Raw genomic sequence first — 26,876 nt, forward strand, 5'->3', positions numbered from 1 at the left:
TAAATGTTTGTCTCTTAGGTAAAGAAGGATTAAAAAAACAAGAAAAGTAAAGGGTCAAAGGATAATAAAAAAATGAAAAGATGTCGTCGAGTGGAGAATTTTCAACATTGTCGAGCGGTGAGGCAACTGGTACCGGTGATGATTCCTTGCCAAGTTCTCGAGAAGCAACAGCCGAAGTTGCGGGTTCTACGGGTGGTTTCATACCTTTGCGAGATTTCCTGGACAGATTTTCATTGCCGAGAGTTGTCAGAGTCGAAGGTGCAGGTGGACGTCCTATTTTACTTTACAAACAACAACAAAGATCTCTCAGGGTAACGGCAACATTGTTGATGCATCGTTATCGTCACGATGTCAAGGTTGGACCGGAAATTGTCATACCGGAAGGATATCCCGGTAAGTAAATAGAAAATCTCAATTGAATAATATTCGATTAATAATTTCTCGTTTGAAAATTGAAAACGTTTAGAAAAATGAAAAGCAATGAGATATTTTATTATCATCGGAATGAACAATTTTAATTTTTATTTCGTATATTTATAAAACGTTCACGTAAAAGTGACTGTTATATTATTTTCTTCTTCTTTATTTTTGACACGACAATTGCTTACGACATCGTCGAGATTCTCTCTCAACGTTTTAGATCTAAACACTTACGAGAGCTCGTCATACCTTCTCTTATTTACCTAAGTTTAACAGTGAACATACACACATATATACATGTACGTATATGTGAACATATGGTGGTAGACATACTGCTAGTGGTGATTTAGCCTAAGCCCACGGAAAGAGAGTAACAGATGCTTGTGGGTGGCACACTGGTGGTTTAAAAGTATCGTAGCGAAAGATTCGAGTCGCGTTCGAATCCGTTCAAAAATAATATACTCGTATCGATTACAATGAAAAGATACAACGAAAAATACGTCATACGTGATATATGTATATATAATAAAAGAAAATTAATCGAGAAAAACAAATAATTATTCAACGATATATATACATATATTTAAATTATATTCGATACACGCGTTTATACAGAACAATGACTATGATTTTGTTTTCAAATAAAAAGTGATTGACGGATAGAACACGAATAAGTTCGAATGTTTCGAGGCCATCGCTGAATTGGCAAATGGGAAGGTTTCGAGGGATCGGCTTATAAATAGCAAAGGAAAGTGTGAGGTAACGCAGTAGAACGTGCCGTGAATTATAATTTAATATCGTCCAGTCTCGTAATACCTCGTATATCCACGCCTGTCTATACATATACACACACACACACACACATATACGTACATATATATATACAGGTTGCACGTTTAGGTGTACGACGAAGCGAGGAGAACGTACAAACGAATCCTTTTCTTTCCATGGTGGCCAACACCCCCGATACGTGTGTGCTCGCAACTGTGAGATAAAGAAAAGAGAAAGAGAGAGAGAGAGAGAGTATGTATTATTCAAGCACGTTTGGTACGAGTAGATAGGTAGGTGGTCAGTGACATACGAACGCGAATAATACCTCGACTCGTATTAGCATAACGCCTCGCGATAGTTTTTCAATGAAAATACATGAATTACTAAGCGTACGAGGTTCAAGAAAACCGCGTGGGTTGAAATTACGTCAACAGGAGTTAAAGATTCGCTAGAGAGTATAATAAGAGAAAGATGGATAGATAGACAGGGGGAGAGAGAGAGAGAAAGAAGGATGGGGTAATTGTAAGAAATTTAAAGCTCATGAATATGGAATGGTTTCTTCAAAATGATCGATATGATCTTTACGATGATTTCTTTAACGAACTCTTCTCATTCATTGTTCTGAGATACTTGAATTGTGGAGAAAAATTGAAAATTGTTAATATCTTGATGAAAATACTGATGTACTTCTGTAGTATTGAATAACATGATTTTTGTTTAACATATTTGAAATAAAATAATTAATTATTTTAAAATAATAAACGTTTAGGAATAATGAAGACTAGGGGGTCTCATATAAAATAGGCTCGACACGACACGGCACATTTCTTTATGTAATATTAAATAAATAAAATAATCAATAAATATAATAAAAAAATATATATATAGAAACTTATATATACCTTGCTATAGGATGGTTTATCCGTATTTATATATATAATGTTATATAATATTTACGAATAAAGTGAAATAATTAACGTTACGTTTAAATACAAAGAACAAAACTTGTTTTGTTCGCGAGCGACTTAAAGCCATCGCTAGAATGTTTGATAGTGGGTGCAAGAAGACGATGAGGAGGAGGAGGAAGAGGAGGAAGAGGAGGAATGATCGAACGTCGTTTTCTTTAGCGGAAGTGAAGCCTTGCTCACCCATCATTCTATGCATAACGCGATGATTTACAGCTAGAAGTAAGTCGTGCCAGCGAATTTTCACGGCCGCTTAAACTTTACCGTGGCAAAGAAGAATTTTCTTCAGCCCCATTTTCGATCTTCTTTCTTTCTTTTTCTTCTTTTTTTTCGTTCGAGGTATGTTAAACCCTTTCTTCTCTCCCTCTTTCTTTCCGGATTTGCATAAATCTTGGTAAACGCGTTTGGAATCAAAGGTTTGCCATAGTTCGTGCCTCGAAGCCAGTTAAGTTCTCACTTAACATTTTAACAAAAATATTTTCGTACGAAAGAAAACACAGCATGGGATTTTCACGACGAGAACAGAATTCTGGTATTGGAAAAGTTAATACGAATTTTTCTATTAATACGATGTCGTTATCGAATGATCGATCGATCAACGCTATAGAGGTACATTTGTTTTAACATCGATGATGAAGTATCGTGAAAATGTAGGACACAACGGAGAGACGATGATCGTATATCATCTTAATTGAGATAGTCCGATGCGGATAGGTTTAAACGTTCATTTTCTCTAACGTAAATAAATAAACGTTGTATAAACTACGATAAGATTATTATGATACAGGAATAATAAACTGATTGGTGTAGCATTCTTAGTATTGTTGGAACGAAAATTTTTAGGTTATGTTCAGGATCGAAAGGGTCCTAATAAAGTTTGTTTTTTAGGAATTTTTCAACCTTTTAGTGATGCAATATTCTAGTTTCTTGTTAAAATTTTTCACGACTGTATACCGGGTGGTACCGGTATACAATTTTTCGTTAGAAAAAGAAAAGAAAAAAAAACAAAAAAGAAAAATCAGAAAAATATTCCTAGAAGAATAAAGGTAGAATAAAATCCAATAAAATACGGCGAGCTCTTCGTTAAAGGTCTATTACGTTGATAAATCATTTTCTGATTGTCTATGTGTGTATGTGTATGTATCTATGTGTGTATATGTGTGCTGTAGGTCTAGCGCATTTCTCACGCACGACACCAATTGCCCCGTTTAACTGTAGCAACGATATAAACTCCGCAACGAAACGTGACTCGAGGCTACCTATTTCAAGGTTCAAGTGTAAATGCCGCCTTGAAAGCGCGTAAATGCATAGCCAGCATATCTTATAGTTGCACAAGCATCATAGATCACCTTCTCTCTTTCACCTTTTAGCGGGGGGTAGGGGGGAGGGGGAGGATGGGGGGATGGGGGGGTGGGAGGAGGAGGAAGAGAACGTAAGACGCCGCCGAAGTCTCACGGTTTCACCGCAATCTTATCCTTCTATTACGCGATCGATTCATTTAACCAACCACCGTTCTCCTACTTTCCAACTAAAACACCACCACAGTTAGCTGTTTAAATGCTGTTACATCGGGATTTACTAAACTGATAGAAAACTTTGTTTTTTCTTTTTTCTATTCTCTTGTTGCTTTCATTTCGTTTCCCCCTCCCCCCTCCCCCCTACCACCGCGTTATTCCTCCTCAAAACGAAAGATCAAACGTTTCGCGTAATTTTTCCCCCGTTTATTCTGAAACTCATCTCTAAAATAAAAAGTAAATTATATCTTGGTTCTAATTAAACATTAAGATTTTACCATGAGATAAAAAGTGATTGCTACCCCCTTACGAGAAGAAACTTCTCGTATATGTTTGCTAGCATGCGCGCTCACAGACACCATGCCGGCAACTGGTTGGTTGGTTGGTTGCTTGTAATCCACGGATAATTCTCGAAGTACCACCTTACCACCACTAGCACTACTATCTCCTCCACCATGGGGTCGGGTCTCGTCTCGTGGGTATTCGCCACAGATGTAAATACCCGCGGGGTCTCTGTAGTAGGTTGGGCCTAGGGGGTATTAAATATACGTTCTACGGGTACTCGACAAATTGCTCGCATGAACCAGAATAATTAGCATCGCAAGCCTCCGGTGCATTTCTACCCATCTCTTCTTCTACCTTCGTCCAGCCCACCCCACCCCACCCCCGTTCATTCCTCTCATCTATCGTCTATCCCCGTCTGTACGATTGGCCAAAGAAGAATAAGAATAATAATAAGAATAAGAGAGAGAGAGAGAGAAAGGTAGCGTTGTCTAGGGCAACGTTAGGTATGCCCTTTCTCTCCCCATCACAATTAGTTTCTTTCTCAGTCTAACTTCTTTCTAACCCCCATCCTTCTCTACCATCAACATACGATTTTTCTACTCTCTTCCAACTATCTTCTCTCATGTTATTTGATTTTCTCTTATTATACTATAGTTCTGTCTCATTGTGCCGATCCTACTCGCGCGCGGGCCTCGGCTAACTTTAATCAGCACCGTTGGACTTGATGCGAGCTAACCTCCTCCCTCCTCATCCTCCTACTCTACTGCAGTGTTCTATCTTCTTCTCTCCCTTTGCCAGGCCTTTTGCCAGGCCTTGTGCACTGTTCGGTATGCTTAAGAATGTAATTTAATATGCAACGTTACCGCGGGCCCCGCCGTGTCATATTTATAGGTATTTATGCGTCAGCTTCGTGGCCACGTTTACGCCGCGAGAGTCCGCCGGTGCACCATGCAAGATCATTGAAATTACCTCCTCCTCCTACTCCTCCCACTCCCCCTTCCCCCTCACCTCTCCTACTCATAATCCTACTCCTCTTTCTTCTACAACTTTGCTTTCTTATTCTTATTCTTCTTCTTGTTGTTGTTGCTGTTGTTCTTGTTGTTGTTGTTGTTATTATTATTATTATTTTTCTTATTTTCTTCATATACCTTTAGAACATAGGAATACGACGACGAATGCACTTATGTCGAGAAGAACGTGGGAGGAATTTATCACTTGTTTATCACTCGTTAGTTTAAATCCAAGTTATTTCAACCGATACAACAACACAACTCGAGGAGTTACTTTTATCTCGATCTCCATCCACGATCATTTTCTCAGACAATTATTATTATTATTGTTATAGGTTTCTTATATCGAATGCGTTTTATATCTGCACACCTGTTATATTGTAATACGTCCTTAACCTAATATTATTGATAAATCATTGGTAATTGATGGATCGTTATATACGTTGATTTGTTTTTTTTCTTTTTTTATATTATATATTTCTGATATTATTTTATTCATTTAGTTTATGTAATTGTAATAAAATAATTGTAAAGATTACGTTAAATAAATTATGTTCGAGATTGTAATTTAATAATTATATATATTATATATAATATTTTATTTTATATATTATTATTATTTATATATAATAAAATTTTAAAATATTTATATTTTATATTTAAAATAATAATAAAAATAATATTTATTTAATAATTCAAAAAATTTAATTTTTTTTAATAATAAAAAAAATATATAAAATAAAATATATTATTTTTTGTTTACATTTTAGATTTAATTTGGTATACATGGGATTGAAGAACAATTTGATCAAATTTGTTTTCTTTTTTTTTTTTTTTTTAAATAAATTCATTATTATTTATTCGAATTGTTCTTATAAGTATATTATTATTCGTACTTCAATACGAGTATATGGGAATGCATGAAAATGGTTTCTTCCTTCCTTCCTTCCTCTTTGTCGCTTATTCGAAGACCCACCCCCGCAATCACTAAGTTTCATCTTGAACGATACAAAACGTAAGATTTTCCAAGCAGAAACAGCAGCAGCAGCACCACCACCACCATCAGCACACACCTTGCCGTATCATGAATGTTTTATGCGTTTATCTTTAGCGAATCGAACACCGTTCCGGTGGTGGTCCATTATGGTTATTCCAAGCACGAGCGTCCTTCCACGAAGTGCGATTTATCGCGCTTGCAAATGAACAACAACGGCTCGGGTTTCTTGCGTCGCAATAAAAAAATGAAGAAAAAAAAAAAAAGAATAAAAATCATCATCCACACGATGGAATGGATTCTAAGTATGCCGGGAATTTCATTTGTGTGCTCGTTTTATTTTATCTTCTATTCTTTTTTTCATTTTATTTTTATTTTTCTCTATCTCTCTCTCTCTCTCTCTCTTTCTATGCTGTAATTTTATATCTAGGCCACGGTATTCACTTTGTTTTAATTTAATGACCAAGGTTGCGATTGTTCTTCGTGAGAAGAATTTTCAATTATCAGTTAGAAATATCATACTCGTTTGCGAAAAGAAAACTATTAACAAATTCATTCATCAAATGTTATAATTTGTAATATAAATCTTTACCAATGATATACGTTATTACGTATAAAAAATATTATTAAATCGTTTGATTATCATCCTGTTACATACGAGTTTTCCCCTTATATTATACGTCGAGTAATATCTAGGTTGTTATTAATTAAAGAGGAGAGAAGGGATGAAAGTGTTACGATCGTCTCGGAGTCTGAACACTTTCTGACATTCTTAATTACAAATTCATCGAAATTTCAATTTTTTCTTGACGACAAATATTTAAAAGATATTTCAAAATAAATATTTCCATTTATATATTTCTGCAAAATACTTTTATAATTTGACTGAAATAATATTTATATAAATTAAAAAATATTTATAAAAAAAAAAAAATATATGTAAAAATATTTATAAATAAAACAAAGAAAATATTTATAAATAAAATATGTATGCACGTAAGAAGTTATACTTCTTGCCGTACCAAAACGAACATAACCTCAATAACCTCAAAAATAACTTCAAACAAAATTTCAAAGAAAAAATAACTTAAAAGAAAAATATTATTATTATATATATAAGAAAGAATAAAAAAAAGAAAATATCAAAATATAAGACAGATATATCGAATTAATTCACGCGTCAACAGTCATTGCGCGGTTACAGCATTAGTTCTCGCTTCGACCATTTAAGTAAAGCAGCGCTGCGTACGATTAGTATTTGGATGGGTGACCCGCTTGAGAAAAAAAGGCGGGAAGAAGAGAAGACAACTTCACGCCGTATACTTGAAATCGCTTTGCCGCGCGTCGTAAATACCGACAAACTTCATGGTGTCGTTTTTCGTGTCGCTCGGAACAAAATCACTCCCCATTACATTTTCCCCAATACGCCAAAAGAAGTATAACTTCCAAAATATTTATATATTTGTATAAATATTTTGAAACACCTTCTTGTAAATATCTATTGCATATCGATATTATCTAACACGAATGAGTATATTCTAAATATTATATTTCCCCCCGACCCCATGGGATTACTATTATTTCCCTTAATCTCTATCCTATAATATTAATTCAAATCAAAATTAATTAGAAAAAGATTCGTACGCATTCTTAAACGTAACGTGTAATAATAAACGTTTCAAACTTCCAAGTTACAAATTCTAAAATAGAAAATGATAGATAAGATAGGTGGAAGGGGATGGGAGAGGGGGAGGGGGAAATTCTTCAACACAATTTCTCAATCGATTATCGTATCGGTGCATTCGTTTCTACCGATTATCTTTAATACGTATAACTGTTCTATTCGCGTTGGGTTCGAAGAAGCAACGGAAATAGAGAAATAGAGAAATAGAAAAAAAATAGACGAAAAAAAAGAGAGAAGCCATAAAAAAAAAGAATATAAAAATAGAAAGATAAAATAGAAAGATTAGAGGTTTAAGTTGATTGCGTTAAGCCGAGGATTACGTTGCGCATCTTCTTTTAGTTGCAACCGCAATGCAACGCAATGCAACAACGACCGTGGGTTGCTGCTGCTGTTGCTGCTTCGGCGTGCATTGGTTGCATCTACCATGTTACACGGACCCCGAGTAGAGTGTTCTTCTAGAGTAGCTTTTTCTTTCTCTCTTTCTCCCCCCCAGCCCCCCTCCCTCCCCCCTCTCTCTACTATCCAGCGCAAATAGGGACGACGGTCAAAGAGAAATTACGTTGTGCAAGGCGCAACGCGGATAAACCGTTTCTACGATCCTGACCCGTTTTCTCGCGTCACTCACTCACTCACTCACTCACTTACTCACACACACACATACATTCACTCACTCGTCCTGACTCCTCGACAGTTATTACCACGAATGCCAAGGTTACGTTTTCAACTATTCATTTATATTTCCATAACAAAGTCAATTGGATTTTCTTTACTTTATTTTCAGTTTTCTGTGTTTCTTTTTTTAAAACGAATCTATCAATCTATTTTTTTAATTAGACAATTTTTAATCGTTATTTATTGTAATTTTAATCCTCCGTCGTAAGACAACAACAATTAAAGATTTACGAATTAATTCGATCATCCTATTATTACTGTAACGTTACTCCTCATTGTTGCATCAGTTGTTCACCGATGCATCCAATAATCATGCAAGATTAATGCAATCAACCCCAGTCTCATCCGTGTCCTTTATCCTTTTTTTGATTTTTTATTTTAAAAAAACCATAGAGACAAACCGTGAATCAAGAAAAACAAAACATCATGGGGAGGATATATATACGTTTATATACACAAGTTTACTTGCACACAACTACCTGCACACACAACACAAACCTATGATAGTACCACACGAATGAACGTTTACTTAACGCTCGTGATAGCCAGTCAGGGCAAGTCCAGTGCGGTCCAACGGTGCCTCCGATCACGTAATCTGACTAATCGTTTCCGGTTTGGCTAGCACACACTCGCACAAACATACACATACACAAACACACCAATATCTCAACACTAACACGAACTCCGCTTCCAGTATTATGGCTACGCGAGGTAATGTTAGACTTATACCGTTCTTTCTTCCTCTCTCTCTCTCTTTCTCTCTCTCATTCTCTTATATTTATTTCTTCTCTTTCTACCCTGACGTAGATGATAGACTTCTCCCGTATATTCCACGGAGTGAGCGTGGGCCACGTAATCCATTCTAAAAACCCACGATGGTGGAGGTTAAACGATGCGTTTAACCTTCTCTCATTTGTGTATGTGTATGTGTGTGTATATAGGGGTGGTGGTTAAGGGGGGTCGGGGGTATGGGGAAGGGGTCCTCGATATTACGTTCACTCAAGGCTGTTTCGTATTGAAAGAGAATGAAATAGAAATAGAGACAATAGAAATTCGATTGAACGTGTTCCAAGTTCTATAGGTATGTGTATGTATGTATGTATGTATCTATGTATATGTGTGTTCTAACTATTTTACAATAATAAAGTAAAGTACCTTATGCTATTTTATTGTAAATTTCATTCTAAAGAAATATTTTTATTTTATTTAACAATGAGATAACCGATAGTCGGATTCATTCGACCATTACTATAATATTTTCTTGAGTCAATGTGTAATAATAACGTTCATATTACCCATAATTTCTAGTATGTAATAAGATACGAGAGATAATGTTTTATCTTAAATAATATATATATATATATTCAATTGTAATAACATACGATAAAAATACTGAAACACTATGGAGATTATACGTATAAGTATAAAACAGATAATAATAACGGTTTATTTATTCATTGTTCATTTTAATATTGTTAGAAAATATATGATACGATTGATTAAGATTTTTCCGAAGAACCACAGAGAGAAAGATATCAAATTACAGAATACGAGAATATAAGTAATACAAGAGTATATATATATATATTTATATACTTAGGTATTACTTAAGGTACAAAAAAATATGATCTGAAGATGCAGTCACTGTTGTTTTGGAAATCCAATAGGGGAAGGTTCACCGCAAAAGGTTGATGCCACTGGAATGCTCGTGGTTCTATGGAATCCCTAACATATACACACACACATATATATATGGTGACACCTTGGTTCTGTGCAAGCTTAAGAATATTACGAGGTCATCGCAAGGTCACGCGAGCGTCGTCTTCGTCGTCGTCGTAGTCGTCGTAGTCGTTCGCCAGTAATAAGGAGGATATATCCAACAGTGCAATCTTTTAAAGAGGAGGAGGAGGAGGGTGAGGAAGAGGAGGGAACCTAACCGGTCACGATGAGGATCGGTAAGGGGGTAACGCACGGCGGCTTCGTGCATTATGTTGCAATGTCAGAACTCGCCACGAACTGCCGGGCGTCGTCCTATCCTTCCTTCCTTCCTTCCTTCCTGCCACCCCCTCTTCCTCTTCCTCTTCTTACTCTTCCTCTTCCTTCTTTTACTCGTCCATCACGGTTCCTACTAATTCTTTGAATTTCTTCTCAAAAGTTCTTCTATTACAATAAGTTCGCAATACTCTTTGATTTTATGCTCGAAACATTTCAATTATCCACTTAATTATCTTTGGTATCACCTGTGTTAATATATGTATATGTATTTGCGTGTACGGGTTACCATGAATGATCGAAATTCACATGGTTGTTTGATGTTTAAATATTATAATAATAATAAACCCCCCCCCCCTTAAATATTCGGTCTTTCACCGACTGATATGTGCTGACATTTCATCGTGTATATCTTGACATTCTCCAATTTCGGTCTTTCTTTTCCTATATTCTTAATATTCTCTCGTCATCATCACTATACATCTAGGTTTTTGTTCTAATCGTTAAAAATAATCCTATTTCATTATAGAGTTTCTTTAGAAATCAAAGTTTTTTTTTTTTTAAACAAACCGAACGTATCGTTTTTTTTCCCCCTGTTCATTGCGTAAGAGTTATTATTCCGTCACGAAGTTTCTATAGAAATCTAAGAGAGTTTTTAACGAACTGAACGTCTCCTTCCTCCTCCTCTTCTTCCTTTTTTCTCTTTTTTTCTATTTCTTTTTTTCCGTTCATTGCGTTAACATACGATTTTCTCTTGGTTGTTATATGCCAGTCGATCTTTTACTTTCTGCACGCAACACTTTTTTTCGCACGTTTTCCGGATATATATAATATAATATAACACACACACAATACACACGTTCTATTTGTAACATGGAAACTCATGGTTTATTGTATTACTTTTGCTAATTACTTAAACTAATATCCTATTTTTCCATAGATGCCATATATTTTTTTGCATTGTTTTTACGCCTATCCTTCGAGAACGTATCCTATCGTCTAAAAAACAGAATTAGGTTGTATATAATTATAAATAATACATACTGGGGACATGCGAAATAACGAGGAGTGAAATTGGAAATAGAAAAGATACTAAAAGTCAGGATGCGAAGGAGGCAGAAATACTAAAACGAGTGATAGGAAAGAGAAGAGGGAAACGGAGAAGGTTTGAGAGAAGACTGTTAAGATAATTTTTTATATAAAATCAATTATCAATTAGAATTGTTATCTTTGTAATATAATTTATATAAGATGATATATATGTATATAAGATTCGTGAAAAAATTGGGCCGTTGATTTTGACTGTACCGGGATTCGAACCCGGATCTTCCGCTTTCCGACGACTGCTCTTTACCCACTGAGCTATCCAGTGCCTACCGTCCAATTTCCTTACGAATGCCTATTTAACTTTATCTTGGAGGTGCTCGCATCCTACATGTATATAGTTAAATTAAATATTATTGTAAAATATTGTAAAAGAAACAATGTAAGAGAAGCCTTCCAAAAACCAGAAAGGAGTGGAGTAAGGAATAAATAAATAAAAATATTATAAATAATTAAGGAAAGTTTTTAATTAATAGAAAATTCATTCTACGATATGGTAATAAGTCTTGAGATATAAATCTCGTTAAGAAAAAAAAAAAGAAAAGAAAAGAAAAGAAAAAAATGAGACATTAGTCACTAGACAATGTCGGTCGACCTGTCCGGAAGAAATCGAGAGTAGCTCGGGCAAGCAAGCAAGCAAGCAAGCAAGCAAGCAAGCAAGCAAGCAAGATAGCCGGGACAAGGTCGTAATACCAGCGTCGTGGTCGGAAAGGGGAGAAAGTATTTAACTCGATCCCGACGAGAAGAGAAAGAAAGAAAGAAAGAAAGAAAGAAAGAAAGAAAGAGAGGGTACCTTTTCTCGAAAGTATCGAACGCAATTCTGCGAGCTGAACGGTGAGTAGGGGGAGGGGCCCATTGCATAATCCAATCGTATAATCCGTAATATTGTTTCTTTTTTTTCAACGTAATTCCTTTTTGTATTTTTTTTTGAATCCTTTTACCATTTACTCTCCACCCTTTAGAGAAGGGTTTCAACCTCGACCTCCTCCAGGACTTATTATTTTTTCATTTCGTTTCTTTTTATTTTTATTTCTTCTTCTTCTTCTTCTTCTTCTTCTCGAGATCCTTTACGATCGAATTTACGACGAACTCGGGCTATCGTGGAAGTTTATACCGCACGGTTGAAACGGGGAAGAAGGAAAAAGAAAAAGAACAAGAAGAACAAGAAGAAGAAGAAGAAGAGAAAAAAAAATATGAAGAAAGATAGAAAGTCGAGATATCGTAACGCGCCGACGAAGCGTATCTCGATGTTCCTTCAAAGCCAAGCGAGAAAAGAGAACCTTACCTGAGAGAAAAAGAGAAAGAGAGAAAGAGAAAGAAAGAGAGAGAGAGAGAGAGAGTAGTGCCGTACGAGCACCGGGCTACGAGAGTCCGGTGTGTAAGCCGATAAAGGATCGAGCGAATTCAGTTGCAAATGCGTAGGATGAGGGGGAGAGTACGAGTGTAAGAAAGAAAAAAAAACATTTAAAAAGAGTGAGAAAGAGAGAGAGAGAGAGAGAGAAAATGTGTATCTATATATGTGTGTATGTGTGTATATGTGTGTATATGTGTGTATGTATACGTTTGTATATGCATATATGTGTGTATGTGTGTATGTACACGTTTGTATGTGCATATTGTATACGTTTGTATATGTATATATGTGTGTATGTGTATGTGTGTGGGGTGGTGTTGTGTGTGTGTGTGTAAGAAGGAGAAGAAGAGGTCGAAGACCTGTATGGCTTTCGAGGGGAGGAAGAGACGAGGAGTCCAAGGACGAAAGGAGTTTCAAGAGAGAAGAAGAAAGAGGAAGAAGAAGAGGAGGAGGAGGAGGTGGAAAAGGGGGGAAGAGGAGGTGGATAACGACAACGACAACGACAACGACGAAGCAATCGAGCGTCACGAATTTTCGTGCTAGGATACCTCGTAGAGATTGAATAAGGATCGTGGAGGTGGTGGAGGTGGAGGTGGTGGAGGAGGAGAGTGTTCGTTACCATCAAAACTTACGACTACTTTCGTCCCTCTTATTCGCTTGCATAACGAACGTACGAGTTACTGTCGTATGTGGGTGTGCAATTTGAAAAATGGTACGATCGATTCAATTGCAAATTAGTTCTCTTATTTCGATCTTTTATCGATGTTACTTCTATATATTGTATCTATGAATATATGTATGAATGTATTGTATGATGTATGTGTTGTATGTATATATGTATTATACTTATGCATGTATATACGTGTTTTATGTATGTGGTTGACCGTAAGAAAAAGACAAGGTCTTTCTATCTCTCTTTTTTTTTTCCTTTCTGTTTTATTATTTTTTTTTTACCTTTTTTTTTTCTAGTCGAAGGTATCGACGATCGAGTTTGTCCCTCAATAAAGAAACCGGGTTTCGATGACGATTATGGATCACCAAGAAACGAATCTTTTCTCTCTTCATAAACCACTATTCCAATAGGATTTATTATCCAATTTGTTTGAAAAGAATTTTAATAATATATATATATATTTTATTATTTATTTTTATTTAATTATATTAAATAAATTTTATTTTAATTATATTATTTTAATTATATTAAATTTTAATTTTATTACATTTTATTTTAATTATATTATTATTATTATATATATAAAATTGTATTTTTATAATATCTATAATTATTGTTAAATATTACTGTACAAAATTTCACTCAATTTCTGAATAGAATAATACAGAAGATACGAGGAAGTGGTGTATTAGAAAAGTGAAAAGAGAGAAGAAGAAAAAAACATATATTTAAAAGAGATAGAAAGAAAACGGGCAAAGCATGGTTGAATTTTAATGATTCCCCTTCTCCCTTTTTTCTTCCTCTTTTATTCTAAAGGTTCATAGGTTAACTAGGAAGCCGGTGCGAGAATACGTATCCTCGTGCGAATATAATTACGGTTTTATACGCGTGTATTATTTACTCTCTTGCGCGTGAACTAACGTTAGTTATGCAAGAATTATATATATGTGTGTGTGTGTGTGTGTGTGTGTTATACGTAGGACGCGTGTTGTCACGCACTCATCGTGCAGACGGCTGCATTAAAAATGCAAGTGTGCAACAAACTTATATATATTTATTTTTGCGAAATAATTCTTGAACTGTTATTACCGAGGAGACGCGTGAAAACACGCAAATAATGTTAAACATAATTTTGTATATTATTTTATTTTATTTATTCGAACGTTCTTTAAAAAATTATCATCTAGGTTTCGTTAGATAGTTAAAAAGTAATAGAAGCTGCTGAATTTTTCATATTCTACACGTGTTTCATTAATACAATATATTTAATATTATTATTTTCAAAAGAAAAATAATATCAATATATTTAAATAATAAAAAATATATAATATATTAAATATATACCTTACTATTTATGCCTATGATATTTTCTATTTATTCGTAATTCATAATTCTAAGAAGAGAGGCATCTTATATAAAAGAGACCATATCGGATATTTGAATTATTACAATCGATAGTTCGTTAGAAAGTTTCCGCGGTATTGCTTCCACCGATTGAATATTTTCATACTGTGATTAATACTTCGTTGACTTTCTTCCATTTTATAGTGTCCCCTATTTTCTCTTCCTTCTTTCTCTTTCTATCTATCTCTACCTATCTATCTCTCTCTCTCTCTTTCTTTGTGGAACAATCAATTTGAAAGGAAAATAGCGCGGGAAAGAAGAGACTGAATATTCTTGTTACAATACCGTTTGAAATTCTGTATTCATTCGAATAGATTCTACTTTCAAAGTAGAATATCTCGTGCACGGAAGTCCCGTACTACTCCCTCGAGTATGTGTGTGTGTGTTGCTAGCCTCTTTTTATCAGATTTATACAATATTGTATAATATATAACGCTATATATATATATACTTGGAATAAAAGGAAAACATATACGGAAGGAAATAATGATTATTCCTTAAGAGAAAAATTATACGTTGAATATATTATTTTCTTAATCAATTTTCACAAGAAAATTTCAATAACGATCTTAAGATAATATTGTTCGATCGTCTAAGGAAGTATATATAATAGAAATTATTTACATTATTAATAAAATATAATATCGCAAATGTTAGTTGTAATTAATAAATTATTAACAATTGTTACGTGATTTTTATTAAGTAACACATGTTATTCTCATGGAGAAACATTTTCCTATACATTTTGAGAATTTTTGTGACTTTTTCTTATATAAAGTTTTCGTTATTTTGAACAACAATTGTTTAACATATCTGATCATATATATTGAGGAATAAAAAATTATCTACGAGAGATGAATCGTTTATAGAATATTTAACGAAATATATATTCTATAAAAGTATAATTTATTATTTTTACCTGAACGTCGAAAACTTATATCGACTCGTTATAAATCACATGACTTAGCATATTTAATTTTGACCTTTAAAAGCTTGGCTATGGCAAAAAATAATCTCTTACACGAATTTAAATATTTTATTCAAATAAAATATTAATTCAAAATGACGATAACTTTGTCGTAGATATACAAAAAGACACGGTCAAGTTTTTCCCCATAAAAACTTTAAAATACTTCGTTAATAAAATTCATTTTTTTTAAGTATAAAAAGAAAAAAAAAAGAGAAAAAATACAGAAGGAAATAAAAAGTAAATTTATAAGAGGAAATAATTTTATTTTTTAAAGCGTAACGACGGGTGAAAAGTTTAATGATCGTACGTATACGATATCTCGAAATTATAAAGAAAGAAACAGATGTACTATATAAAATATATATGGACGTATGTGTGTATGTAGAAAATTACGTAACGTGAAAGTTGATGATGGAATTTGTGCTATGACCTCCGATTGTGAGATAATGAAAGTGATCTGAATAATCTGGACCTTTATGATAATATATATAGAATAGTATCTTTGCAGGTATATATATATTTACATTTAGCAATGAATGCCAAACTATTTCAACGAGTTACGAAAACGTATTTTATTTCTCTCTCTCTATATACCTTTTTTTATCCCATCTCATTCCCCATTAATTTTGTTTTCACCTTCTTTCTTTCTTCCTTTATTTTTTCTCACATCGCACAAGAAGAAACAATTAACATGTAACTTACATAATCCTGAGAGACAGAGAAGATAATAATCATTCCATTCCAATGTTCCTTCGAAAAGGTTGCAAGAAGCTTGATAATCTCGAATGTCTCAACGAACGTACCATAATTTTTCAAATTCTATTTCGCCCACGGCTACGAACGATTGACTAGTAAAATTATTTCTTTTGTTTCTTCTTTTTTTTCTTTTCAGTTATACTTAATGAATTTTTACGATGCACGCGCACAACGACACAAAATTAACAGGATGAGGTTAGTCTCGGTATTTACGATGCGCGCGCACAAAATTAACAGGATGAAGTTAGTCTCGGTATTTACGATGCGCGCGCACAGCGATATGAAATTAATAGCATGAAGTTAGTCGCGTTATAGTCAGCTTGAAGTATTGTTCACGTGTATCGTATATGTTTTATTTTGTTTTTTTTTTTTTTAATACTTATATATTAGTTAAAAATTTGTGATAGCGTTTAGATTTCTCAATCGTTTAATTTCCAAACCAAGTAAATATTAATAATTACTCGTTACATCGGTTAACAAAGTATGATACAATTTTGTTTGCGACATCTTGTACATCTACGTATGTAAATATATATATAAAGCAACGTTGTATAAGTTAGTCGTGATCGATGTCAGAGATAATTCGTCATAGTTATTAGACCGAAATTAGGCTTGGAACGAAGTCTCGAAACTCGGCTTCCGAACTCTGATATTATTACGTTGCATAAGAAGTAATGATATTGTAATATATGTAAATGACAGAAACGAATGATGATTTTCATTTGAGATATCGAATGAAAAGCAGTTTGATGGCTTGCTAAACGACAAACTCAAACATATCTTTTCATTCTCAATCTTTCTCTTTCTTATACCAGGTAGTTTAAGTAACAGTCTGATACAGAAGCCAAGAAAGTTATTCGAAACAGCTTGCGACTACCAATCCCCCCATAAATAACTACCGTAACTCGGGTGATACACACAACAGTTTTTCGATTTATTCTTATTACTTTTTCCTCTGCGACAATATTCTTCTTTCCTTACGTACAGTCGGTCGCAAAAATATTCATACACCAATATAACAAATTTGTTATTTATTCATCTAGTTTTCTAACTTTTACTGAACACAGACAGGTCTTCCCTAATTTTTTACAATTACGTTTAATTTTAGTTACCCGTTTGATATCATCTACTAATCTTACAATTAGTTATAGTCTTGTTCAAATTGTTTTAGTCTTCTTTGAACACTAATAGAAAATTTTAATTAATCATTCTGCTTAACAACGCGTCATGTGCATTCTTATTTCAATATAATTTTTCGTTAAATTACGTTTGTGATATTTGTTATAAAATTATACAAATTTTTCAAATACAGAATATAAAAAAGTATGAAATCTATACTGATGTTAAATTATTTTCGTGACCGACTGTATATCGTATCAACGAATCAACCAAACAACAAACCAACCAACCAACCTACCTACCTACCAACCTACCTACAATCCACAACTATGCACCGTAATTAAATCTGAAAGTGATCCCATGGCGTGAAATGCATCTTTATGACGATCTATTGAGAGAATGAGATAATATAAAGATTCAGAAAAAAAGAAAGAATGAGAGAGAAAGAGAGAGAGAGAGAAATAATCGTAGACACTGTGAAATAATAATGAGACAAAGAAGGATGAAAAGAAATGATCGTCCCTCGAATAAAACGACGTACCTAATACCGGAATAATTATTGTTTGTTGAGACTCCGACGTCCACTCGCCGTTAAATCGAACGTGAATTACTACCGGTTTGTATAAACGACGCCGGTTGGTTGGTTAACGGGCCGAGAATAACATAACAGAGAAAATCGATCGTGAAATCGATCGGTTTCTTCGCGACTTTTAAATCGAGATAAATCGATATATAATACATTTATCTTTTTCATTTTTTTTTTAATTTATTCTGTAAATTCATTTTATATTATTAATACTATATTACTATTTTACTTTTTTTATTTTTATTTTTTTACATTTTACGGTATAAATCGATTAATTAAAAATTTATTAAAAAGATGTCAGATAAATAAAATAATAGGAGAGATAGTTAAAAATAATTTAAACAATGTTTGATATTTTTTTATTTTTATTTTCTCACATTTTACAGTATAAATCGATTAATTAAGAATTTATTAAAAAGATGTCAGATAAATAAATAATAGGAGAGATAGTTAAAAATAATTTAAACAATGTTTGATAGATGATATAGACTGATTCAAAATAAATCTATATATATTATAATTATGCCTATATTTATACAATATAATTTATTATACTGTAAAATATACGGTAATGAAAATAAAAAGATTCATTCTCATACAATGTGTCGTATAAATTATGACTCGTAATCTAGTTGGTGATAGAAATAAAATGCTTATTTTTCGTCGAGATCTATTTTTTTGCTCGAAGAAAAAAAAAACTGGTGTGTGTACTTATGTACGCACGTAAGAAGTTATACTTCTTTGCCGTACCAAAACGAACATAACCTCAATAACCTCAAAAATAACTTAACAAAAAAAAATTTATTATTAATATTATTAATTTAAATTTATTATCGATATATTATATATATTAGAAAGAATAATAAAATATCATAATATAGATATCAGTCCACACTAAATATAAGAGAGATATATCGAATTACTTGACGCGTCAACAGCCATGGCGCGGTTACAGCATTAGTTCTCGTTTCGACCATTTAAGTAAAGCGGCGCTGCGTACGATTAGTATTTGGATGGGTGACCCGCTTGAGAAAAAAAGGCGGGAAGAAGAAGAGAAGACAACTTCATGCCGTATACTTGAAATCGCTTTGCCGCGCGTCGTTAAATACCGCGACAAACTTCATGGTGTCGTTTTTCCAGTCCCCATTACATTTTCCCCAACGCGCCGAAAGAAGTATAACTTCAGAAAATTAAATAAGAGAGAAGAACAAAAATAAAGGAAGAGATACGAACACAAAACGGTTAGTTTAAGTAATAAACCATGCTACATCGTAAGAATTTTCTAGCGAGGTGAACGAGTTCTCGTATCTTTATTGACGTTCAAAGTTCACGAGAGGGCGGTCGGGTGGGGGAAGTGGGTGGGAGGAAAGGGGGGGATGAAGGGTAAGAAAAATGATTAGATCGTAAATCGTTAAAGACTTCATATAATGGTCGTTACTATTTTACCTTTAGGTAAGTACACTTACGTAAGCGTTTTCGAATAAACGACCCTTCTTCTTCTTCTTCTTCATTCTTCATTCTTTTAGTTTCTCATCCCTTTTTTTTTTTTGATCCAATGGTAGGTAGGATTGGATCGTCTCTACCGGCAAATAACCCGACAAACTATTATTTTATAATCTTCACTATCACGGTATCTCTATCTGTATTGGTGGATACGAGGCAAATTGGTCGTTAATGTCGATTAAACTGCAAGCGGTTCTACCGTAATTAGAAGCGAGTTAGCGATTGCACCACGATACCTATACGATATTACCTTTCGTATTATCTATTAAGGGCAGAAAGTTAGATATTACCGATTAACGACGATAGTCTCTGTTCTTTCTTCCCCTTTGACGGCTATTATATTTCATTCTAATCTTTTAATATAGAAGAAAGTTTACGTTAATATTCTTACGATCAATCTTTCACGTATATTAATAAGACAAAAAAATATATAATTAATTAATGACGATAGTTTGTGACAATTTTTTTGACGAATACTGTTACTTTATATTCTTTTGATATACAACAAAGTTCATCCCCTTTTTTTGTTTCTATAAATAAAATCAATGATTAAATGCATACGCTTATACGAGTACAAATACGAGTACAAATACGAGTACAAAAATAAAAGGAAAGAAGAAAGCAAAAAGTTAAGCAATAAAAATTTGAATTTTCTCAACAACTCGTTTGAAAAATATTTCAATGTTTTTCTCGTAATGAAAGAACCATACATAGAGGGTATAATCAAACGCGCGATTACAATGTTCAATTTATTACTACTCTTGGCAATTTTATATAAATTACTAATACATACGTAAAATTACTAACACATATTGATATGCACACACACACATATATATATATATAGCTGGTAAGTTCTATGGTTTTCTCTTGCGATGAAATTATACGATAATTTAATCATTCTCCATGACTTTATTCACCATAGTCAACCGATTGTATAAATAACATTCTGTCCTATCCATTGTTTAAAAGATTACCTTAAGTTTTCTTCAAGATAGTTTAAGAACAAAACACCGCTATTAAAAGCCTACGTTCTTTAGCTTACAGAGTTACAAAAAACAATACAAACAATAACTAAATTTCTTACTACAATTACTCTACGGTCTGGTATAATACTAACAATAAACCAACATTATATCGAATTTTTGTTCGTTCAAAGAAGTTATTACGGCTTCTAAACGTTAACGCGAAAATCACGTTTGCCGAGAAAATAAACCAACCAAAGATCGTAAATCTTGACCGTAATCCTTTTCAACCAATCCATATCCTTCATTAAATTTTCTCTAAACTCACTTTGATTGTATAACTCTTTGTTTTCCTTTTTTTATTCCCCTTTAATCATTTTTATTGCTATTACTCATTGTCTATTTTTTTTTTAAATCTTCATTCATTTTCTAAATATATTTATTTGTATGTATTCTTTTCTTTTTTTCTTTTTTATACTTTAAGTAATTTATTTATATATATTATTTTTATATTTCAATATTTATTCTGGTTATGTAACAAATGGGTAATTGCCATAAACGTTTGAATAAACAAATATTACTACACCTTTTATTAAAATCCTAATATAAATAAAACAACAAAACAAACAAACAAATAAAACAATAAATAAAAACACACACACAGAAAAATAAAAGTAAAGATAAAAATGATCGGCCTTCTGTTCTCGGAAAAAACCGCGGGAGGGATCAAGGGATTGCAGTAAAGGGATTGCTTTGGGTTTGTTTCGCGATAAAAAAATACAGAGAATGAGAGGAGGAGGGGTGAAGGGGGAGGAAGGCGTAATATAATCGTAAAGAAAACGTCCGAGTACGAGGTATTTAGCTGGACGCGTGTCGTTGTAAATCAATTTTAAAATAAAATACAAAGATACGCAGGAGAGAGAGAGAGAGAGAGAGAGAGAGAGAGAGAGAGAAGACGAGAAGAAAAAGGGCCGGCGGAAATACGATGTAAGGACTCACGCAAATCGATTCGTGCGATTTATACGTCCCCCATTGTACAAATACTCCCATAAGAAAAAGAAAAAGAGAGAAAGAGAGAGAGAGAGAGAGAGAAGTAAAGTGAAGGATAACGCGAGTTGGCTGTTTACATTCGACCGTAAATTATTTCATACGAGTAGCACGTCCACGCTTACGTATATCGAAGATAAATTATTAATTTAACATCCTTAACGTTGAGAAAAAAGGTTTCGTAAGAAACGAAAATGAAAAATAAAATTGAAAAGAAAAGGCTGCTGGAGAGAGAGAAAGAAAGAGAGAGAGATAATAAAAGAATAAAAACTGGTGTGTGTACTTATGTACGCACGTAAGAAGTTATACTTCTTTGCCGTACCAAAACGAACATAACCTCAATAACCTCAAAAATAACTTAAAAAAAAACTTCAAAGAAAAAAATAACTTAAAAAGAAAATAATTATTATTATATATATATATAAGAAAGAATAAAAAAAGAAAAAGAAAATATCAAAATATAGATATCAGTCCACACTAAATATAAAAGAGATATATCGAATTAATTCACGCGTCAACAGCCATGGCGCGGTTTACAGCATTAGTTCTCGCTTCGATCATTTAAGTAAGCGGCGCTGAGTACGATTAGTATTTGGATGGGTGACCCGCTTGAGAAAAAAGGGGGGAAGAAGAGAAGACAACTTCACGCCGTATACTTGAAATCGCGTTGCCGCGCATCGTGAATACCCGACAAACTTCGTGGTGTCGATTTTTCGTGTCGCTCGGAATAAATCACTCCCCATTACATTTTCCCCAACGCGCCAAAGAAGTATAACTTCAAAAATAATATAAATAAAAAAAAAGAAAGAAAGAAAGGAATGAAGGGCTCACGTACACCTACACCTATACAAAACGACAAGATAGGTTGGGGAAGGGGGGGGGTTATACGTTTAAAAAACAAGTTTGTTATGATAGTTGCAGTTAGGAAGAATTGCAAGGATTCCAAGGATTCCAATGATTTAAATGAAAAATGAAAATTCACATACGGGATATACCCATTCGTGGAATTTATTTATTAAAGTATGCGCGAGCTCTGTTATCATTATTCGTTTCAAAACTTGTTCGTTATATTTATAAATGTCTTCGAACTGGCTTGTTAATATCAAACGAATCTAAAGAAAGATAGAAAAAAGAAAGAAATAACACGACACGTCGAAGTTCTTACCACCAATTATTATTATTATTATTATTACCACGCAAAGTGGGTCGAATTGACATTGTTATTTCGCAAAAAGGATTATTAGTCGCCATTAACTGACACAAGTCGCACGAATTTAATGGTCTCCCTCGCGAATCACGTTTACTTTATGATACCACTACTACTACTACTACTACTACTAGTTTGTTGTTTCTTTTTGGTTTTTATTTTTATTTTTATATCGTTGAAAGTAAAGGCTTTTAAAACCGGAACGCGTTTTCACGTTTAGAAGCTCGTACTCACGTGAAATACCTAAGTACTTATTTTTTTTATATATGTGTACGTGTGTGTGTACGTATATGTGTATGTATGTATGTATGTATGTGCAGTTAGTTTCTCAGTTTTCTTTAAGAATCAAACGAGATTTGATCTTATAGTAATTATAGGTTTATTAGATCAAGTATATCTAAATAATATCGTATCGTTTCTAGATAATACAAATTATCTCTTATATCTGACAACTTGTCCAACATTTTACCTTAATAAACGTTTTATTTACTTACATATTTGATATCTCGTAAGATTATAAAAATGATACCTACTATCTTTATTTGAAGGTCGCTAACAAATTTATTATATTAAATTATTTTTAATGAATAATTAATTATACCCTTTTTACATATATTTATCTTAAAGATTGTCAATAATATAATGAACAGATTTTTCACATTTGGATTATAAATTAAGATTATTATTCGATAATAATATATAATGTTTATGTAAAAAGGATTATTTAATAATAGAATATTATTTTGACAATAAACAATAATTATTACCGAATAAATAAATGAGATAAAGGGTTAAATGATAAATAATTATTTTCGTAAAGTATGAGACAGAAAAAAGAAAAAAAAAAGAAAAGATAAAGGAATGAAGATTCCTTTATATAATTCCCTTAAAATAAAATAAATTTTATAAACTTAAATAAATTAAATAAATTTTAAATAAATTAAATAAATGTTAAACTTCCATTGCGTATTTCCCACAAGAAAAAAAAAAAAAGAAAATGAAGCTGATTGATATTCGAAGAAAATAAAAATAAAAACTGGTGTGTGTACTTATGTACGCACGTAAGAAGTTATACTTCTTTGCCGTACCAAAACGAACATAACCTCAATAACCTCAAAATAACTTCAAAAAAAACTTCAAAGAAAAAAAATAATTATTATATATATATAAGAAAGAATAAAAAAAGAAAAAGAAAATATCAAAATATAGATATCAGTCCACACTAAATATAAAAGAGATATATCGAATTAATTCACGCGTCAACAGTCATGGCGCGGTTACAGCATTAGTTCTCGCTTCGATCATTTAAGTAAAGCGGCGCTGCGTACGATTAGTATTTGGATGGGTGACCCGCTTGAGAAAAAAGGCGGGAAGAAGAAGAGAAGACAACTTCACGCCGTATACTTGAAATCGCTTTGCCGCGCGTCGTAAATACCGCGACAAACTTCATGGTGTCGTTTTTCCAGTCGCTCGGAACAAAATCACTCCCCATTAAATTTTCCCCAACGCGCCAAAAGAAGTATAACTTCAAAAAGAAAAAAAAAAAGTAACAATTTGACGTTTACAATTGCAGGATGGTTTTCGGTCGTGTCAAACAACAGCGGTACCGGAAGTGCACGTGTATACAGAAGAGTCGGTGCTTTGGTACGAGCCGGTGTGCCGGCTTTTCTACTCGCAAAGCCTCTAAGGGCTTACACACTAACACACTCGAAGATGGGTAAGTCCAACGTGATTTATTAACAGGCGACACTCGCAAATTAATCCTCCTACGGAGAGAGAGACCGATTATGCCGTAAACTCTCCCCCTATTCCCCCCTCCTATTCCCCCTCTTCTCCCCAACCCTTCTCGACGATTACCACCAATGCTTGAAGAAAAGAGAAAAGTTTTTCTCTTTCTACCAAGGAATTAAATTTTCTTACCTCTATAATATTCTCGTCTATACTATAAATAAATAAATAAATAAATAAATATATGTATATATATGTGTATATATGTATGGGTATAATATTTCCTGATAGAGCTATTACACGTAACTATCCAAACGTTGAGATTACGTACGTTTTAAACATCCCTGTTATATAGGATGACTCGTAAGTAACTTGATTACTTAGAAAATATCTTTTATTTTAATTTATCGTACAAGTTAATATTAATAATTCATCGGTAAAATGGGAGAAAAGAAGAAGAAGGAAAAGAAAAGAAAAGAAAAACAAAGAAAAAAACCAAATATTTTTTCAAGATAATTACTTTACACGATTAATACTGAATATCTCTTCCAATAACCGGCCCTTTTATCATTTCCATCGAGTATACAGGTATATCAATTTTTCTAAAATACTTCGTCTCGAGTATTATATCGAGTTATGTGTTATATAGTAATTAAACGAATAAAATTGACTAGCCTGTTAATTTGAATATCAAAGTGTGAAAGTAAGAAGAAACTCGTTAGATGGGAACGTATAACTGAGATTGGATAAAAGAAAAAGAAAAAAAAAAGAAGGAGTGAAAAGGGGGAAGAGGAGGGGGAACCCATTCTATCGATAGATTTAAATGTCGATTTCGTAGACGGTAAAAGGTGTGTCAATGTGTTAGGGGGGTAAAATAAAAAAGATTTACGAAACAAAAAAATAAAAAAAAGAAAAGAAAGGTAAAAGTAAACGAATGAAGAAATAGAGATAAACTAAGAAGAAGAAGAAGAAGAAGAGGCACGTGTCTGAATCGGCAACGTACATCTTACATCGGACAACACGTTGTCGTTGTCGTCAACGTGATAAGGGAGGACTTGGTACCAGGACTTGGGATAAGTTAAAACAAGACAAGACAAGACAAGACAAGACAGGACAGGACAGGACAGGATAGGACAGGACAGGACTGGACAAGACTGGATAGGATTTGCACTTGGTATTGAACAAGACAGGACACTTCAGAGGTGTACCTATTCGCTTTCTCATCTACCGAGGACAACTAAGACGCGACAATGCGGCTAGGTTGCACGCACGTCGTCCCAAAGGAGCCTATTATTTTCTTGGGTGCAGCGAGTAACCGTGACACGAATGTCAATGTGTCTGTTAATACGACTTTACTTCGTTCTTTTCCCTTCCATTCCCCTCTTCTTCTAACCCTTTTTCTTCTTATTCTATTTATTCTTCTTCTCTTTTTTCTTCTTCTTGTTTTTTGTCTTCCCTTTTCAACAAACCCAGCCAGTTTGCGATCGTGCGTTTAAATGTAGGCGAGCCACAGTCGCCACTACTACTACTACTACTTCACTAGCGTGTGTGTACTTATTACGTTACTTCGGTGTTGGGTTGGTTGTGTTGGCGGTGAGCACGGTGAAAGCCCGTTCTTTCTCGGTGCTTGTTTCTTACGATACGCACGACTCGTGTTACATGCCATTAACTATTAAAACGATTATTGGAAAATGCTAGGGGCTCGTCCTATTCTCTATCTATCTATCTATCTATCTATCTATCTATCTATCTTTCTCTTTCTCTCTGTGGTTACAAATTTTCTAAATTTATGTGAGATATATTATTTCTTACAATCCAATTTCTCTTCCTATGTGTTTTGAAAAACATTCAAATCTATTAATAAAATATTAACATTATTAATTTCAATATATATATATTAATATATTAATATATTAATATAAATTTCTTATGTGCATATGTTTATGTTGCATGCTAATTATTAAAACAATTATTGAAAAATCCTAAAGGGCTCCATTCCTATTCTCGTTCTGCGTTTAAACATTTTCTAATTATGTGAGATATATTATTTCTTACAATCCAATTTCTCTTCCTATGTGTTTGAAAAACATTCAAATCTATTAATAAAATATTAACATTATTAATTTCATTATATATATATTAATATATTAAAT

General features: G+C 33.3%; 1 protein-coding gene across 1 annotated transcript in view; it reads left to right on the plus strand.

Annotated features, from left to right (window-relative positions):
- The window catches only part of LOC122517658, a 31,438-nt gene continuing 4,562 nt past the window's right edge, over positions 1–26,876 (plus strand). Inside the window, exons 1-2 of the mRNA XM_043636169.1 lie at positions 1–393; positions 24,569–24,712. Coding sequence (XP_043492104.1) covers positions 81–393; positions 24,569–24,712 — 457 coding nt within the window. The 5' untranslated portion in view covers positions 1–80. The remainder of the gene's footprint in view (positions 394–24,568; positions 24,713–26,876) is intronic.

The sequence above is a fragment of the Polistes fuscatus genome, unplaced genomic scaffold (genome assembly GCF_010416935.1).
Source record: "Polistes fuscatus isolate 324 unplaced genomic scaffold, CU_Pfus_HIC Scaffold21, whole genome shotgun sequence".
NCBI classification, from domain to species: Eukaryota; Metazoa; Arthropoda; class Insecta; order Hymenoptera; family Vespidae; genus Polistes; species Polistes fuscatus.